Source organism: Mirounga leonina, unplaced genomic scaffold, assembly GCF_011800145.1.
Source record: "Mirounga leonina isolate KUSES-001 unplaced genomic scaffold, KU_Mleo_1.0 Mir_115, whole genome shotgun sequence".
NCBI classification, from domain to species: domain Eukaryota; kingdom Metazoa; phylum Chordata; class Mammalia; order Carnivora; family Phocidae; genus Mirounga; species Mirounga leonina.
In genome coordinates, this window is record NW_023270268.1 from 84,653,831 (window position 1) to 84,672,874 (window position 19,044).

The window sequence follows — 19,044 nt, forward strand, 5'->3', positions numbered from 1 at the left end:
TTTTTTTTTTTAAGATTTTTCTTTATTTATTTGACAGAGACACAGCGAGAGAGGGAACACAAGCAGGGGGAGTGGGAGAGGGAGAAGCAGGCCTCCCGCGGAGAAGGGAGCCCGATGCGAGACTCGATCGATCCCAGGACCCTGGGATCATGACCTGAGCCGAAGGCAGACGTTTAACGACTGAGCCACCCAGGCACCCTGAAGGAAGGAAGATCTTAAAGAAAAAAAGAATTATAATCTCTCCTGCAATTATCTATGAAAATTTATCTTCTTTGATATTTCTTCACTAATTTGTTTTTCAGGGAATTAGAAATTCTACTTTATGCTCAAAGTAAAACTATTTATACATTGTGTTGAGGTTTTTTTATAGCCTTCAGCTAGAAATTATCTCCAATAAAAGCACATTACATTGTGTTACATTTCTTTAGATTAAAGTTTTTTTGATCTTGATTTTCATTCAAGAACTACTAGGTATTTACCCAAAGAATACAAAAATACTAATTCAAAGGGATACATGTACCCCAGTATTTATAGCAGCATTATCTACAATAGCCAAATATGAAAACAACCCAAATGTCCATGGACTGATGAATGGATAAAGGTGTGGTGTATTATTAAAAAAAAAAAAAAGTGAGGTATTTTATATACATTTATTTATACACACACACACACAGGAATATTACTCAGCCATAAAAAAGAATGAACTCTTGCCATTTGCAACGGCATAGATGGAACTAGAGAATATTATGCTAAGCAAAGTAAGTCAGTCAGAGAAAAACATACCATATGATTTCACTAATATGTGGAATTTAAGAAAGAAAACATGAGCAGAGGGGAAAAAGAGAGAGGCAAACCATAAAACACTCTTAACTATAGAGGAAAAAAACGATGGTTACCCAGAGGGGAGGTGGGTGGGGGGATGGGTTAAATAGGTGATGGGGATTAAGGAGTGCACTTGTTGTGATGTGCACTGGGTATTGTATGGAAGTGTTGAATCATTAAATTGTATGCCTGAAACTCACATTACACTGTATGTTAACTAACTGGAATTTAAATAAAAACTTTTTTTTAAAAAGTGTATTTGTTTTAACTTAGCTGCATAATAACATCCTTTATAGATAATACCAAATGTCAGGTCTTTACATGGTTAAAATGTTCTTTTATATAAATTTTATAATCCCAAGAATTTCTGGGCTCATAGTCATTTTTTCCAAAATTGGTATATGATCTTTAACAGGTTTGAGATTTGATGTCGACAAAACACACTTTCATATAAAAATGGCTTGACAGTTCTTCCTTTCCAAAAATATTTGATCAAGGTTTCAAGAAAGCATTACTGTAGCCTATTCACTGATGATTTTTAGGGGGAAAAAACAACTTAAGTATTTAAAGCTATTACCATTCAAATATAATGCTCCCATGAATGTCCATTTAAGTTTTGCTAATAGTGGAAAAGGCACAGTGTCTTAAGATAGTGTGCTTGCAGTATATACTGGGTATTGGCAGCCTTTCAGAAATAAGAATTAAGTTGCTTACTTTCGAGTGGAATTGATCACCTCAGTAATTATTTACCCAAGGAAGGGCCCTGTCTTCAAAACACGTCTCCTTGTTCATTTGATAACATTTACTCTATTTAAATGTCAGTCTTTGAAATTTGAGCTATTAATACTTTACTCCAAAAGAATGGAATCTTAGTTTGGGGAAGACAATTGGAACTGAAATGAGTAATAGGAGTGAAAGTATGGCAGAAATTGAAAGGATGCTACATACAAAATGAATGTCCCTCCTGTTGTTTGAGTTACTAGTGAAATAAGCTGCACAATATGATGACATTTGTTGATATTTCAAGTTATCAAATTAAGGTATGTTTCCCAAGAGATTGGAAGGCAACTTCCCGGAAAACCTGGAAGAAAATGTTTTGATTTGGGGGCACCTGGGTGGCTCAGTTGGGCAACTGCCTTAGGCTCAGATCATGATCTCAGGGTCCTGGGATCGAGCCCCGCATCGATCAGCAGGAAGCCTGCATCTCCCTCTCCCACTCCCCCTGCTTGTGTTCCCTCTCTCGCTGTCTCTCTCTCTGTCAAATAAATAAATAAAATCTTTTAAAAAAGATGTTTTGGTTTTGCTCACTTGATGTTAAGCAAAGTATTCTTAGTGAATAAAATTGCTTTCATTGATAGTAATATTTTTACTCCATGATATACTTTAGTAAATTGGAACAAGAAGATATTTTAGTGATAAAGTTATTGCGTGTAATTTTTTTTCTGTGCCTACTCAAAGAACAGGCTATTGTGGTTTCTAATCAGTATGAACAATTTCTTTCAAATTTAAGATTCAATTTGATTTACAGGTAAACAGTGTTGACCTCAGAACTGCCAGCCATGAGCAAGCAGCAGCCGCTTTGAAAAATGCTGGCCAAGCGGTCACAATTGTTGCGCAATATCGGCCTGAAGGTAATAAAATTCTTGCTGTCTGTGTTTGTTGTTTATTTGAGGTTTTAGAATTCTTCCTCTTAATAATGTTTAACTTTCCAAGCTTAACATTTTTATGTTTTGATCTCTTTTATTAATCTAGTGTTTGTTTAGTCTGAACCTACTTCACAATCCAGGTCAAAGTGTGTTCAGTAGGATGTAGGAATTTGAGTATTTCACTGTTAATTTGGATTAATTTTTAAGTGTTTATTTTTTAAAATCTGTCCTCTAACCAAACACATACCTTTACTAACTCAGTGATCCCAAAGGATCATAAAAACCATATGCAATGATAGCATTGCCAGAGAAAATTTGGTCATCCCAATTTTTTCTGACTTTTGAATTAGATTATGTTTGTTAATATCAAGATTTAAGATACGTTTATAATACCCTTTATTGCTGTTTAAAGAGAAAAAAATACAAGTTTGGTATGTAATGTGTTTCTAGATAGTGAAGTATCATGGACATGACCTAAGTTCCTAGGGGGGAAGAACGTGGTAATGGAAAACTTAAGGTCATGCCATATTTAAACATAGGTAAAACTTCAGCAGCATATAAAAAGTGTAAACATCCAGAAGAATACATAGCATACCGGCTAGTGTTCATAAACAACAAGGTGAAGAAGGAAAGAATGATGTGACTAAAGGAGTCAGTGAAACAGTTTCTAATTGAGCAACTGTTAAATATATATTTGTTTCTTAGATTGGAATTTATTTTTGTAACAAAACCTAAAAAATTTTTTTAGCTAATCAAAGTAGCATGTAGGGCTTTCCTTGCTATTTCATAATACATACAGTTGTAAACCTCAGCATTTTAGGTCCATTAACTGAACAGAGGTAAATCCACTTACATAATGATAAATTCCAAATAAATTCACATTAACCAAACAAATAGAGACTAATATATGAAATCAGAATGCCAGTTTGTTAATTCAGTGAGAAACAAAACCTCCAGTGGGGCCACGCATGCTTTTATCTTCTAGCCAACACATTCTTGCCCTATAGGTGTGCTGTATGGAAGCCAAGTTCTCAGTATTTACTAAGATACTGTCTTCTTAGTATTATAGAGGGGTTCTCATTTATATAGATGCATAAGGAATATAGACTATTTAGGTATGATTAAAGGTAAGTCAATATCTGACCTCCCCCAGAAAACATACAAAAGCAACACGGAAAATAAAACATACACGCACTTCTACCAACAGAACTCCACCTCACATTAAGCAAAACTAAGATGACAGATATAAGACCTGGACAACAAAACATAGGCAAAGACTTGCTTATGCAGCTTGAGATCTGGCAGAAGCCACACAGAAAGAGGGAAGAGTAAAAATATGGAATGTTGAGAATTCTCAGTGGTGGCAGAACTTAGATTATGACAGAAAATTACTCTTTCTAAAGATGAGGAGCTTCTTTTTGAGGTATAAAAACATCATCCTTTTGGTTTTGACAAGACTCATGACAATTGGAGTGAACATGCTAAAACAGAAGCCCTCCTTGATGTGGTTTGGTTTAGAGAAGTGGAGTAGTAGTATTTGGGTAAAAGAATCTGTCTGGATAGCATCAGATAATGTGACAGTCCTTTGGTTTCAAAGACCATGAAGATACTGTGCTTCTATCCCTCCTGCACCCCTTAACTTTCTGGTTCAGCCAAATAGCTGGTCCAGCAAAATCCAACTCATTCAGTAATAACTAGTTAAAAAGTAACTGTCCTGGCATTCATACAAAGATATTAAGAAGTGGAAACAAATAGCAAAGCTTGGCAACAAATAAAAGTTAGCCACACACACACAAAAACATTGGCATAGATCAGATGAAAATTTGATCTCAGTATTTTCAATAGCTAATACATTCATTTCTTTGAAAGAAGACCACTAAATAGAAGTTTAAGAACTGTATGGAAAAAATGGCTTCACAACCAAGACATTGATTTTGAGATAGCAGAACCCAGGAAGAAAAAGAAAGCAATTTTTAAAATTGAACACAAAGACAAAGAGATACTGCAGAAATCAATAGAGGACATAGAGGATACAAGAGGAAAAATAAAATGAAACAAATAAGAATTTTAAAAGATTAGAGAGAAAATATTAGCAATGGAAGACCGGCAAGAATGTATATGCAATACATAATTAGACTTCCTAAAAAAATTTTTTAAGAAGAGAATAAATGTTTGAAATTATACATTGAAGCAAACTTTACTGAATTAAAAAGAAGTGAATATTTCTATTAAAAGGACACAACATGCTAGGAAATTGAGTCAGAATCATCAGAATTCAGACATATTCTAGTTAATGTTTGCCAAAAAAGAATCTTCTGAGACCCAGGTAAAAATACTGAGTTATATTTAATAAGGAGTTAAAAATTTATTGATAGGAGGAAGAATTGCTCTAATGCTTGGTAAGCATAGACCAGAACAAGGATAGTTAACTTTACCATTTTTTATATTTAGCAGCTTTTAAATAATTCTAATTTACATCTGTATGCACTAGATACACCACTTGCCACTGATGGTTGGGAAGGGTAAGCTACCATTTTCCTAGGATAGTTATTGAATGGGCCCAAGAATCTTCCTTTCAGATTGTCTTTTTCTGTGCTTATACTGTTCTTCTTCTCTTTTGTTCTTTTTTTGAGATTTCTATACTTTTATAAGAACCTTTCTAATTGATACTTTTTCTTCAGTTGTATTCAAAATTTAAACTCTTCTCTTGATGGAGCCATTTTTTAATCAAGGAGAATTTGCATTCTACTTTGATTATTAAAGTAGCTACGCTTTAGTAAGTGTTTCTGTTTCCAGTTTAGACCCTTATGTTGATTACTCTTATAGATGTATTCTTTTCCCCCAACATCTCCTGAGCACCAGACTTATTATGTATCTTATTTGATGTCACCAGCTGTATTTCTCCATAGTGTTTGCAACTGAGCATTCCTGAAACAATTATTTTACCATTTCAGCACATGGTACCTCCATTGATTCTTAAGCCAGAAGACCCAGAGCCCCTTTCTCAATCTCTGTGTATCCAGATACTTCCCTAACCAAAGCCACCATCCTTTCTTACCTAAACTATTCTGATAGCCTCTAACAAGTCTCATTATTTCTTTCTTGATTTTCTCCAATTCATTCTGTTCATCAAGCAAAGTGATCTTTTTAAATACAAAGATTGCATTGTGTCATTTCCCATTTAAAACATTTTTCATTAAATGCTGAATAAAATCTAAACCCTTTAATAGGACCTGCAAGGAAGGCTCTGTGTGATTGAGCACAGCACAACACATGTGATCACTGCATGCCTCTTCTCCTTCCTTTGCTCCTTAGGCTCTAACCATACAGGTCTTCTTTCAGACCCTTTATTGCATCATATACTATCCTAATTCTCTGATCATTCTGTACTTTCTTAGAGTGTTCTTTTTCCCTGTTCTTTGTATGGCTGGCTCTTTCTCATGATTCCGTTTCTGATAGCACTGTGGTATTTTTTCTTTATAACATTTAACACAGTTTATAATGAGATGTTTATTTAGGTGCCTGTTTGTTACTTATTTAAACCTTGCTCTAGAGCCTTATGAAATACATACAGATGTTGAGATAGATTCAGATAACAAAGCTAGTAATAGCTAGGATTCAGTCCCTGATCTATTAACCTTCAAAATCTAGATACTTTTCACTGGGAATATTTTAATGAGTGCTTAGTCTGGCAATGTTGATGTTTACTGTATTCTTCTTTTACCATAGCTATGGTACCATTGCCTAAGAAAAACATGGTAAGTACCAATAGAGCACAGAAGACAGCCTTTGCCTTAGGAATTCAAAAGAAAGTACTTCATGTTGCCTGGCATGAGAAAAGATACTATAGAGGGGCACCTGGGTGGCTCAGTCGGTTAAGCGTCTGCCTTTGGCTCAGGTCGTGATTCCAGAGTCCCAGGATTGAGTCCCACATAGGGCTCCCTGCTCCGCGGAAGCCTGCTTCTCCCTCTCCCACTCCCCCTGCTTATGTTCCTCTCTTGCTGTCTCTCTCTGTCAAATAAATAAATAAAATCTTTAAAAAAAAGAAAAGAAAAGCTACCATAGAATAAGATTGGGGATTAACTGGAAACCTAAAGAATGGATAGGATTTAAATGGGCAGAGAGAAGAAATGACATCATAGGTTAAAAAAAACAGAGACCAAAAATAGAGTTAAAATTTAAAAGCATGTTTTGGGTACTTTGAAGACACCTGTCCTCCTTGCTGTATTGCTACTTACGTTGTTTGTTTATAAGGCAGTGATGCTATATAGTTTTATGTTTCATTTTAATATATTTTTAACAAATGTATTTTTGTTGTACAACATTTTTTAAAAATATATATATATATTCCACACCATCAGTGTGTAACTGCTATGAGGGCCAAGGATATAAGTTGAAGGCTCAGATTTTCTTTCTCAGTGAACTGGCCATTTTAAGAAGTATAAAAGCAGGGCGCCTGGGTGGCTCAGTTGGTTAAGCAACTGCCTTTGGCTCAGGTCATGATCCTGGAGTCCCAGGATCGAGTCCCGCATCGGGCTCCCTGCTCAGCAGGGAGTCTGCCTCTCTCTCTGACCCTCCCCCCTCTCATTCTCTCTCTCAAATAAATAAATAAAATCTTTAAAAAAAAAAAGTATAAAAGGAGTCATCTGACACTCTGCTAATCAGTCATCTCTGCAGTTAGTATCTTCACTTTACTAAAGATAAATCCTTTGGGGATTCTCTGCTTCATTGCTAATCTGACATACATGTATTCATACAAACAGGCAAAGAGGTAAGCTTTTGGTAGGAGTAAGTTTTTATCTTTCAGGATCTATAGCTCTAATCAAACACGGGCACTGGAATTACTATGCTAGTGTTTGACTCTGTATTCAGAAGTTACAAAATTTTGACGAATAGTTTCTGATCTATAGTTTAAGAGCTTCCTATGGGTTGGGTAATAGAATATACTAGAAAAATTGTGTGCTGGATATGGTACTAACCATGTTACATTTATTAACTCTTTTAACTCCCATAAAAACTATAAGGTAGGCACTGTTACCTCCATTTTACATTACAGGTGAGTAAACAAAGACACAAAAAGTTTAAGTAATTTGCCAGTTATACGGCTATTACATAGTTAAGATTTCTTCTAGCCTCTTCGTAGAGGAGGAAAAACTTTCTCTCTGACCTTTTAGTTTCAGTTGCTGGGGCCTGCAACTTAAACTGACAAAAGATTCACATGAGAAAAGGGTTTATTTTATATGCATATGAGGAGCCAGCAAAAGAAGTAGGGCTCATTAATTGCTTATATACCTAACTTAGTATGGAAAAAAGAGAGGAAAACCTTCTGTGGGAAAAACAAATAGGTTTCTTTAGGAAAAACAAACGGATTTTTAGGAGAAAGTTTGTAAAAATGTTGTCTATATATAAATAAGAGTAGTCTTCCCTTCTCAAAGCCATAATACTCCCCAGGAGAGGGGATTTATGATAGCCTTATTTCCTTTGGTCAGATAAGGGAAGCTCTGGGAAGGCCTTCTTTCTGCATTTGTTGAATCTCCAGTGTCTTCAGTTTAAAGTAATCTTTATGACAACTCTGGGTTCCAAGTGGGTCCCCACACCCTGAAAAGCCTAAATATTTTATCTCATTGTTCCTCAAGTACACTATATCAGCTTTCAGACCTTAAATCTAAATTTTTGGTTAAAAAATATTGATAATATTACAATGATATTATAAAGGAAAAAGAAAAGAAAAAGAATTAAACTTAACATGAAACTATAAATTTGTGATCTTTTTTCCCACAAGGAAAAAAAATTCCTTGAAACTGATATTATTATTCCTAATTTTTAAGTGACAACTGAAATCTAGAAAAGTGAGATTTGATCAGAGCCACTTGTCTCAATTCCAAAGCTTTAATTTAAATCTCAGCTGCAGAGGTAGAGTTTTAACCCCAGTCTCCTCATTTTATTTCCATTATTTCTTCTGGTAACAACCAAAGAGAGGAGAAGTACAGACTAAATGGAGAGGTTGTATTGGACGAGTGGCACTTCTTTGTTAAACAAGCATTTGTCATCTCTTAGAGTGATTTTCTGTAGCTGGTTCCTAATTAAATTTTGTTTTAGTCTCTTACTTTCCTTCCTGTATCTTTCTACCCTTTCCTACTACCTAACCAGCCTGCCTTCTTACTCAGAACATTTCCCATTTTCTTTCCTAAACCAGTTGTATCTATTCTCTGAGAGTTATTGCTCTCAGTTGTTAAGTTCTACATTTAATTAATATATTTCATTATAGAGTATAAATGAGTTTTATTCTTCACAGTTGGGATTGCAAGTTTAAAGAGATTGGGGGAGATACCATTTATCCGCACTCTTCCCCTAATTTCTTCCATCTTTTCACTTCTAGCAGAATCAAAACAAAGATTAGAAGTTGAAAGGGGGAACAAAATGCAGAAAATAAGCTGTTAAACATTATCTCTCCTCTTATAAGCATACACATATTATTTAACTTACAGCCAGCAGTTCAGAGACTCCCTAAATATATTTCATGACAAGTTTGAAACTTTCTGAAATGCTGAATGGGGAAAACTTTTTGTATAACATTTCCGTTTTCTTCCAGTATAGCTTTCCTGGAATGAGTTGTGGTATGATTTCTAGGAAAGCGATATAAATAACTTCACTGAAAAAAGAAATTAAACTCTCCCCCAAAAATAAAATCTAAGAAAATGTATACAGGATGGATATACAGTGGAAATTGATAGAGCTAAAAATATTAATTGATTGAACAGAAAGGAAAGTGAGGAATCTTAGCTACCTAAATGAAATGGGAGGTTTAAAGGAAAAGTAAATTTGAGGAAAGTGTTGAAGTATGTTCTGAACAGACAGATGGTTAGGAGGAATTGTTAGTATTAAGTAAGGACCATAAAAAGGAAAATCTGAATAGAGTAAGTGAGGCACAAATTTAAGAACTTAACAGGAATTGACTTAGCTCTCCAGTATCTTAAATGTTGAAGAGACTTTAACTGCTACTTTTAGTAACTTAGTTACTTCTTAGGAAAGAGTATTCTTCTTTACTATAAAAAGTAATGTGAAAAAAGTACATGTTCTTTTTACAGAAGGTTTTTAAATTTCTGAAATGCAGAATGTTTTAAGTCACTAGGACTTTCATTACTTCAACTGGCAAAATCACTGAAAAAAACTAATAATGCTCCATGAAATATAATGAACATTTTTATTAAAGGCATCACAGAGCTGTTACGGCAGTAAGGAAGCACAGACATCGCTTTTGTATAAGAGCTGTGATATAATGGCTTGGAAGAGCCAAATTATCGAATTTTCAGGAATTTGGCGAAGTAGTTAAATACAGTCATTATTAAAATAATGGCACCTGGCAGGCTCAGTCAGGAGAGCCCATGACTCTTGATCTCAGGGTTGTAAGTTCAAGCCCCACATTGTAGAGATTACTTAAAAAATAAAATCTTTAAAATAAGTGAATGAATAAGTAAATGTACAAATAAGATATTTAAAAGATTAAAATATTAAAAACAAAAGTAATAAAATTATACTGAAAACTCATCACTTCCTAATAATCTTCTGGGACGACCACTAAAATAATGGATTGATAGAGCAGTGGGACAAATAGAAAATTAAAAATAAGATAGTAGATTTAAAGTTGAATTGCCCAGAACTACCGCCTCCCCATTCCCAGAAAAAAAATAAAATTGGATAGCAAAACCAAAATTTATTAACAGATCTTTAATAAAACTAGAGGAAAAGTAACTCATGAACCCCAAAATACAAGCAAGTATAAACAAGTCATCAACAGCTATGAGACCCTATAATAACCAGCATCTGTACAAGGGGAAGCAGCACAAGAAGCCCAAAATCCAGTCAGTACCCACTAGAAAATGCAGTGGCCAATTTGAGAACAGTATCTACAACTCTAAGGGTTTTTGCACAATCTACATTTTAAGTGCAGGGGATCTACAATAAGGTATGAGGGAGAAGGGCCCTCTGACACAATTAACCAGTGATAGCTCCATTTCAGTTCAAAGCCCTACACTAAGAGAAAACTTCTGAGAATAAAATCCAAATTGAGCAGGATAGGGATAATAGGGCCAAAGGAAATAGAAGGTATGGACGAGTAGAAGGAAAGTACACCACCAGGAAATCTTAACAGTGTATGAGATCACATCTTGGAACATTTGTCAGAAACAACAAAAGAGGGAGCTCCAGAGCTGTGAAGATAGAAAAGCTATCCTAACCCAAAATAGTCTTATCTAAAAGTTCAGGAAAACTGGGGCACCTACGTGGCTTAGTCAGTTAAGCATCTGCCCAGGACCTCAGGGTCCTGGGATTAAGCCCCATGTTGGGCTCCCTCCTCAGCAGGGAGTCTGCTTTCCCTCTCCCCCACCCCACCCTAACTTTGCCCGCTTGTGCATGTGCTCACTCACTTGCTCTTTCTCAAATAAAATCTTTAAAAATAAATAAAAATAAAAGTTCAGGAAAACTAATTCCACATAAAAATGAACAACAGAAAAGGATCAATACTGAATCCAATGGAAACCTGTTTGAAAAATGAAAATAAGGATCAGAATAACATCTCCACAGTGAAAATATGCCAGGAAAACATGCCCATGAAATAAAAGTATAATCTTAATATTTCAAAACAAGTTAAAGAATAATTATGGAGTATATGAAAGGACAACATAAATGAGTTGATGAAACTTAGAAAATTATTAGAAATAAAACTTTTATTTTAAAAATTAAGTTTTAACAAAGAGGAGAGTCTGAGCAGACTAGTTAGAGTTCAGTCAAGGAAGTGGATGGTAGTAGAGACGGAAGACTCCTTACCTACAGAGAGATTGATCCGATGAATACATATATGCTAAAGGTAATGTTGTCTGTAATTTTCATTTTTAGAGAAGTGCTAAATATGGAAAGGGAGAAAACTAAAATATAAACCTATAATATTAGATTAGAATTGGAGAAATTGGTATAAACATAAGGTTTTCAATTTATATAAACAAATATAGTTATAAATGTCTATTTTACATATATAATGTGTGTGTGTGTATACACACACATACATGCATGCACATAATTCTCTAGCTCTGTCCACTGAGAGAGCCTGGACCTAATAGCAGTGAGCACACCTAACTCTCAGATCTTGGCTTCTAAATACTCTTCCCCACCAAAATTACCATGGCTGTCTGGATTAATGGCCAGTTCCAGGGGTGGGGCAGGGAAAGTACTAGATTATTCTGTAATATTCTGTGCCAGAAAGCAAGGAAATGCTCAAGGAATGATGGAGATGTGTCAAAAGGACAGGATATCCAGTTTGAGAGGGTTCCCACTGGCTAAATTGAGAACAATTTGAGCTATATTGAGCAACAATTTGAGGTTATACTGCACTGAGTAAATTCGGAAATCATGAGTCTTTACTAATAAAAATAATTGAATTAGTTGGAAGTTTGATGAGAATGGAGAAGTATATATGATTTCAATAACTTATTATTTGCAAAGGGAAAAAGTAATTTCACAGTAGAAAAACCTGGCAGACACAACCTCCATCAAGTGCTGAAAGTTAATAACATTAGGAATGAGACAAATCAAAATTGTAAAACTACCTGCCAGGGTGCAATGGAGAGAACATAACATCTCTTCCTTGATATTCCTGCCAAATTTGCACAACCAGAATCTAATCATGTGGAAACATCAGACAAACCTAAAGTGAGAGACAGTCTATAAAATAACTGACCTGTAATTTTCAACAGTATCAAGATTACAAAGTCAAGGGAAGACTGAGGAACTGTTGTGACTGAAGGAAACTAAAAAGATCTGACAACTAAATGCATGTATGCTCAGATATTACAACTCATGATTCAGACTAGATCCTTTTGCTATACAGGGCATTATTGGGGAAACTTCAGTGGGGTGTGAGCACTAGATAGTAATGTATTAATGTTACTTTTTGATTTTGATGGCTTTGTTACATAAGAAAATACCGTTATTTATAGGAAATATATACCAAAGTATTCAAGGGTGATGAGACATCAAGGTAGCAAGTTACTCTCAAATGGCTCAGGAAAAACAGTTTCTGATTGCTTCAGGCTTTAGAAAATATATTAATAAGAAAAGCAGAGAATAAAAAAGGATTTGAGAATGACAGAGTAGGCAAAGAATATTCAGCATACATAAGGAAAAAAAAACAAAACAATGCATATAGAACAAATACTAACAGTGTATAAACAAGAAAACTGTCCTGAAGTTTTAAAAAAATCAAACTACATATCAAAAAGTCATTCTGTTTACCTAAGGTGATAACCAGCACTGAGAAAAATTCTCATAAAATTATTGGGATTAAAAACACACACACACCCTGCCCTCCAAGCCCCACAGCCTCTCTGCTCTCCTTCTCTGCCTGGCTCCATTCCCCTGGAATCCCCTCACTCCCAGGACTGGTCTGTCCTGTTCCATCTGTTCAGGATGACATTGAAACTAAAAACAAATTGAGAAAAAAACAAAAATTGTATGCAAGTTTTTACTTTCTGTCACTTGTTTTTAACTTCACAAATAAATAACAAAAATCTCAACATAAAAAAGTAAAGAAAAAAAAAATTCAGTGGAATTCAAGGCCAAAAAAAAAATGCCCTTTAAAGGAAAGAAAATGAGGTAGTCATTAGAACTTCAGCAGTGGCTCTTGGGAAACACTGTAGTCAGCATACTCAATCAAAGAAAGAAACTGAATCAAATAGACTTTCATATATAAAGGCTGCAGTCAAATGTATAAACAGATTGATATTCAGGTCACTCTGAGAAGAAAGAACAAACTTCAGACACACAAAATGTTGGGAGAGATACTGACCTAAGGACTGGTGCTAACAATTAATTTAGTTGTAAGTAGGAGAATATATAATATGAAAAGACTGTATGCTCTGACAATTTGGATAAAGTACAATTATCAGAAAATGGGGAAAATTTGAAGATCCTATGAAAATAGTATAAGCTTTCTAATTGCTTTAAAGTTTAAACTGGATATAAAAGGATAATATTTCAGTTTGGCTCTGTGGAGATTGCTCATGGTGAAGGGGGCAAAAACCAAACAAAAGATTACCATTAGAACAGAAGAATAAACCTTCCTAATTTTATATTTATATATTTGTCTTTGAAAGTATATAAATGTATTTAAAATATTTTATTAAATATTTGAATATTTTTATGAAATATTAAACATTTAAAATAATTTAATACATTTATAAATATATTTATAAAATATAAATTTAGTTTTTATATATACGTATATATTTATATAATTCCTTGTTTTAGGAATTTAATATGTATTTTTAAATTTAGGAAGGCTTGTCCTTTTGTGTTTGTGTATGTGTAAACAAATAGACTGCACAGCAAGAGTGTGTTCTAGTTACTATTTCATAACTGCTCCAAAGCTTGGTGGATTAAAACAATAACCATTTTATCGATTCTGTAGATTAGGAATTCAGTCATGACTTTGGATGGTCTTTGTGGCATAGACTGAGGTCACTTAATGGGATTCAGCTGGTGGATGAGGGCCCCAAATGGTTTTACTCCCCTTGTCTTGTGCTTTGGTGGTACTGGCTAAAAGTTTGGGCTCAGAACACCATCATGGGACCTCTGCAGCATGGTGCTTTGAGGATTATCAGACTTCTTCCATGGTTATCTGACTAACCCCAAAACAAGCATCCCTAAAGAAACAGGCAAAAGTTTCATGGCCTCTTTTAATCTAACTTTGAAAATCACATATAATCATTTCTACCATGTTCATTTGCGTGTGAGTCAAAGGCCAGCCAGAATTCAAGGAGAGGGTGATTAGACTCCACCTCTTGATGGGGGAATGTCAAGGTCACATAGTACAAGAACATGTGGGATGCAAGCACATGTCTTGGGAAAATATACTCTGACACAACTGTTGATACAGAAGGCTTGCCATATATATATATATAAATAAAGTATAAAATAGTATGAATAGAACTGAGATCAAACAACTTCAGTTATACCGAAAGTTACCTTAATTGTTCAAAGAAAACAATTTTCAGATTTGCTGATAAAGCAGAATCTAACTCTACAGTATTTTTTTTTCTAACGAAGAGATAAAGGCTAAATGCAAAAGAGCTATATAGCTCTTAAAAAAGAATGAGAGGGGTGCCTGGGTGGCTCAGTTCGTTAAATGGCTGCCTTCGGCTCGGGTCATGATCCCGAGGTGCTGGGATCGTGCCCCGCGTCGGGCTCCCTGCTCAGCGGGGAGCCTGCTTCTCCCTCCCCCTCTGCCTGCCACTCTGCCTGCTTGTGCTCTCTCTCTATCTCTCTGTCAAAAATAAATAAATAAAATCTTTAAAAAAAAAAAAAAAAGGGTGCCTGGGTGGCTCAGTTGGTTAAGCGACTGCCTTCGGCTCAGGTCATGATCCTGGAGTCCCTGGATCGAGTCCCGCATCGGGCTTCCTGCTTGGCGGGGAGTCTGCTTCTCCCTCTGATCCTCCCCTCTCTCATGTGCTCTCATTCTCTCTCTCTCAAATAAATAAATAAAATCTTAAAAAAAAAAAAAAAAAGAATGAGAGATGTCTATATATGCTACCATACAGTGTCCTTACTATTACTGTTAGTAAGACTATTACTATACTTTCTGTTAAGTAAAATAAGCATGTTGGAAGAAATGTGTAGGTTACTGTTTAGAAAGGAGCAATGCGTATATATATATATATGTGTGTGTGAATATGTAATATATACATAATTACATATTACATATATATTAAAATAACACAGAATAAGTATGTGTAAATATATTTACATATACATGTGTATCTGCTTCTATTATTAAAAATGGAAGAATAGGGGCGCCTGGGTGGCTCAGTCATTAAGCGTCTGCCTTCGGCTCAGGTCATGATCCCAGGGTCCTGGGATCGAGTCCCACATCGGGCTCCCTGCTCAGCGGGAAGCCTGCTTCTCCCTCTCCCACTCCCCCTGCTTGTGTTCCTGCTCTCTCAAATAAATAAATTAAATAAAATCTTTAAAAAAATAAATAAAATCTTAAAAAGAAATGGAAGAATAAACCTTTATTTTTTTATTTATTTATTTTTTTAGAAGAGGGAAGTGGAGGCGGGTGGAGGGCCAGAGGGAGAGGGAGCGAGAGAATCTTAAGCAGGCTCTACACTCAGCGTTGTGAGATCATGACCCAAGCCAAAATCAAGAGTTGGATGCCCAACCAACTGAGCCACCCAGGTGCCCCTGGAAGAAAAAAACTTTCTTTAAATGTTTATAATAAATACTAAAAAAGCCTTTCTTTAAATGTTTATAATAATCCTTTCTTAAAATATTTATATATAGTGACCAGGACAGAGTAGGGTAGGAGAGAGGGTTAGAAGTTAAACTTTATCTTTAATATCCTTGTTTTACAGATACAACCTTGGAACTATTTTACCTACCTGTTAAAAACAATGAAAAATTTTAAAAGCAACCCCTAAAAATTGAAGGTGAAACTAAATAAGAACAAATGAACCTAAATGTATATCCAATTGGCAACATTAACACCTAGGGAGGAACTACTCAGAGTCACTTTAAAACAGCCATTAAACTGTATATCTCTCTCTCTCTCTCTCTATTAGACCATGCTCTAAGTAAGATAAAAAGAAGTAGGGAAAGTAATTAGCTGTTTTCAGTAATGATGTCATGGTCTTAGTTGGTGGTGGTGTTATTTTAAAGCTGTTGTGAATGTAATAGTGGATAAAATTTTAAGTCACCATGCAGAACTCTGTTATTCCCAGTGTCTTAAGAACTAGAATTCCTCTTATGCAAGAAAGCACATACAGATATGATTGAACAGATAAATTAAAAATCTAACGGTCTTAATTTTTAATTAGAAGAACCAGTTTAGGGGCGTCTGACTGGCTCAGTCAGAGAAGCATACCACTCTTGATCCGGGGGTCGTGAGTTCAAGCCCCACGTTGGGTGTAGAAATTACTTAAATAAATAAAACTTTTAAAAAAGAAGAAGAACCAGTATAAACTCAAAGTTCACTTTATATTTTTATTTATATCTCCATCCATCAGTCTGCCTGTATCTTAGCTGTGTCTACGCAAATAAGGCTTGCCGTGAGTTGTTAATTGTTGAATTGTAATGGGTACATTATATTGTCTACTAACGTTTATATTTTAAATTTTCTATTATATTTTTAAAGGACAATAAGATAACATTTTATTACATATTAATATGAGAGCTTTTAAATGTCTTTGAGTTTTTTGATAAATTGTTGCTTCAGTTAATCTTAGTACCCATAAAACAAACTTCGTAACTATGGTAAAAGGAAGAATAACTCCACAGTAATCACGCTTACTCTTACTCTGTCTTCTTAAACTATACAAACTCCCAAGCAAGGGATTTGCTCTTGATATAAGACTGGTTTTATAAGAAAATCTGATGAGCTCTAACCTAATTTCTATAAAATAATTTGTTTATTATAAATAGAGAAGAAGGTATAAAAGTGTGTAAGTGTATAATTGCAATATATTTGAAAAAGTGCCTAAGGTTTTAATAGATTTGGTAGTTTTTATGATATAGTCTAAAATAGTTCATCTTCAAAATCATACCTGTTTTTATATAAAAACGTTCTTAAAATGTTTATTCAAATTGCTTTGTGTCCTATTTTGGCATTTTGAAAATTTATAAATTACAAAATGAATTGAAGTAAATTTAGTTTATTAATTTTTAAGACATATTTTTGCTGTATTAAAGGCAGTAAACAAAGCATCTATTACAAATCATTATAGGATTGTTCTTTTTAAGTATAAAAATCAGAATAAATTATGAGTTTTAGTTTTTAAAATTTACAGTTAAATTAGATAGTAATATGAGATTGATACTGGTATTTGATGCATGACAGTTGTCTTTTAATTGATTAAATGTGATATGAACTTTAAGATAGCATATGAGAAAGTTCTCATTCCGCCAATTCTAACTTATGGTACATTTAGAAAATTGTTAATTTTTTTTTTTGAGGTTTGCATTTTGGCCAAAATCTTATATAGGTTACTCTATTAAGGTTCTAACCACATTTAATCCAAAGAAGACCGCTAACATATTTAATACTTTATTTTCAAGTAACTTATTTTAGAATCTAAAGTATAAATTTTATTTTTTTTCCCATCAGAATACAGTCGTTTTGAAGCCAAAATACATGACTTACGGGAGCAGATGATGAATAGTAGCATTAGTTCAGGATCAGGTTCTCTTCGAACTAGCCAGAAGCGATCCCTCTATGTCAGGTAAATTTTTTTACTTCTAATTATGGCAGTCCTTATTTATGCATGCAAAGTCCTTCACATTTTTTACTATGACTGAGTTAGTTTTACTATAGAAAAATACATTGCGGGGTCTCCTGCCTGGCTCAGTCGGTGGAGTATGCAACTCTTGATCTCGGGGTTATGAGTTTGAGCCCCATATTGGGTGTAGAGATTATTTAAAAATAAAATATTATAAAAAAAGAAAGAAAACTATATTGCATACCAAGGAAACATTATTTTATGATTGATTTCCTGAGTGTGTCTTTCAAGAGTTGGAATGTTATTGTAATTCTATTAATGAAAGTTATACAACCTCTTGAATAATAATGAGTGACTATACTGTAGCTTGGTATGTCACAACATCCAACACTTACTTTTACTTAATATTCTTCATAATAAAATGTTCTCTGAGTAACATTTAATTATTACAGCAATTTCCATAATAGCAAAGAGAGCATATGTAAATAATAGCTTAAAATGTGAATAGCCTCAGTAAAGGACACAGATTCAGGAAATTTCTACATGTATTTTTTGAATACTTGGGAGAAGACAAGCTTGTTATTTTTCTATAATTGATTAATGTGATAGAATAAATCTAATAATAGTAAATAGATACCATTAGTATATAAACTGTTCTTTTTTATTTTACTGGCTGATAGGACTTAATACAGATGACATATTTGTATTCTGTATACTTTTTTTTAGCAGAGCTTTTACTCAGCGCTTTATTATACTATTATTTTATTTTAACTTTAATAGATGATTACAGGTAATCTCTACCATTCTTCATTATTTTTCAGTCCTTCTGATGCTATTGGGGAACATTTCCTAGTATATTTTATTTATTCTTCTGATGAGAGATGATATATGTTAAGTAAAATTAGCAAGTATCCCGTACATGTTTGCATATGTGTATAAAAACATTTATACAAACAAGCATGTACTCTATACTTGTTTACATATGATATGACTTATTCTCTCAAATAATTTTATTCTGTGATACATAATAGGAAATTTTTCTCACTTTCTTCACTTGTTCTTTTCCTACCCCTTTCGTTCCTTCTGCCCTACCAATGATCTGGGAATCCTTAGTGTATCAGATTTTTCTTTCCTTCCACTAATTCTTGCAATATTTATTAAATTTTTCTGTTCCAGAGTCCTTAAAGTATTTTATGTGATATTGATATCCACAGAAAAAGGAATAACATTTCTGTTTATACTTTTTTCATTTTCTTCTTGTTTTTCTAATTTTAGTATAATTAGGTGTCATCTTTAATAAGTGATCATTAAAA

General features: G+C 34.1%; 1 protein-coding gene across 10 annotated transcripts in view; it reads left to right on the forward strand.

Annotated features, from left to right (window-relative positions):
* Positions 1-19,044, forward strand: part of DLG1 (discs large MAGUK scaffold protein 1) — a 252,742-nt gene that overhangs the window by 191,535 nt on the left and 42,163 nt on the right. For all 10 annotated transcript variants that reach the window (XM_034999873.1, XM_034999872.1, XM_034999871.1 and 7 more), the window contains 2 exons: positions 2,351-2,453; positions 17,620-17,734. In XM_034999873.1, the coding sequence (XP_034855764.1) occupies positions 2,351-2,453; positions 17,620-17,734 (218 nt within the window). The remainder of the gene's footprint in view (positions 1-2,350; positions 2,454-17,619; positions 17,735-19,044) is intronic.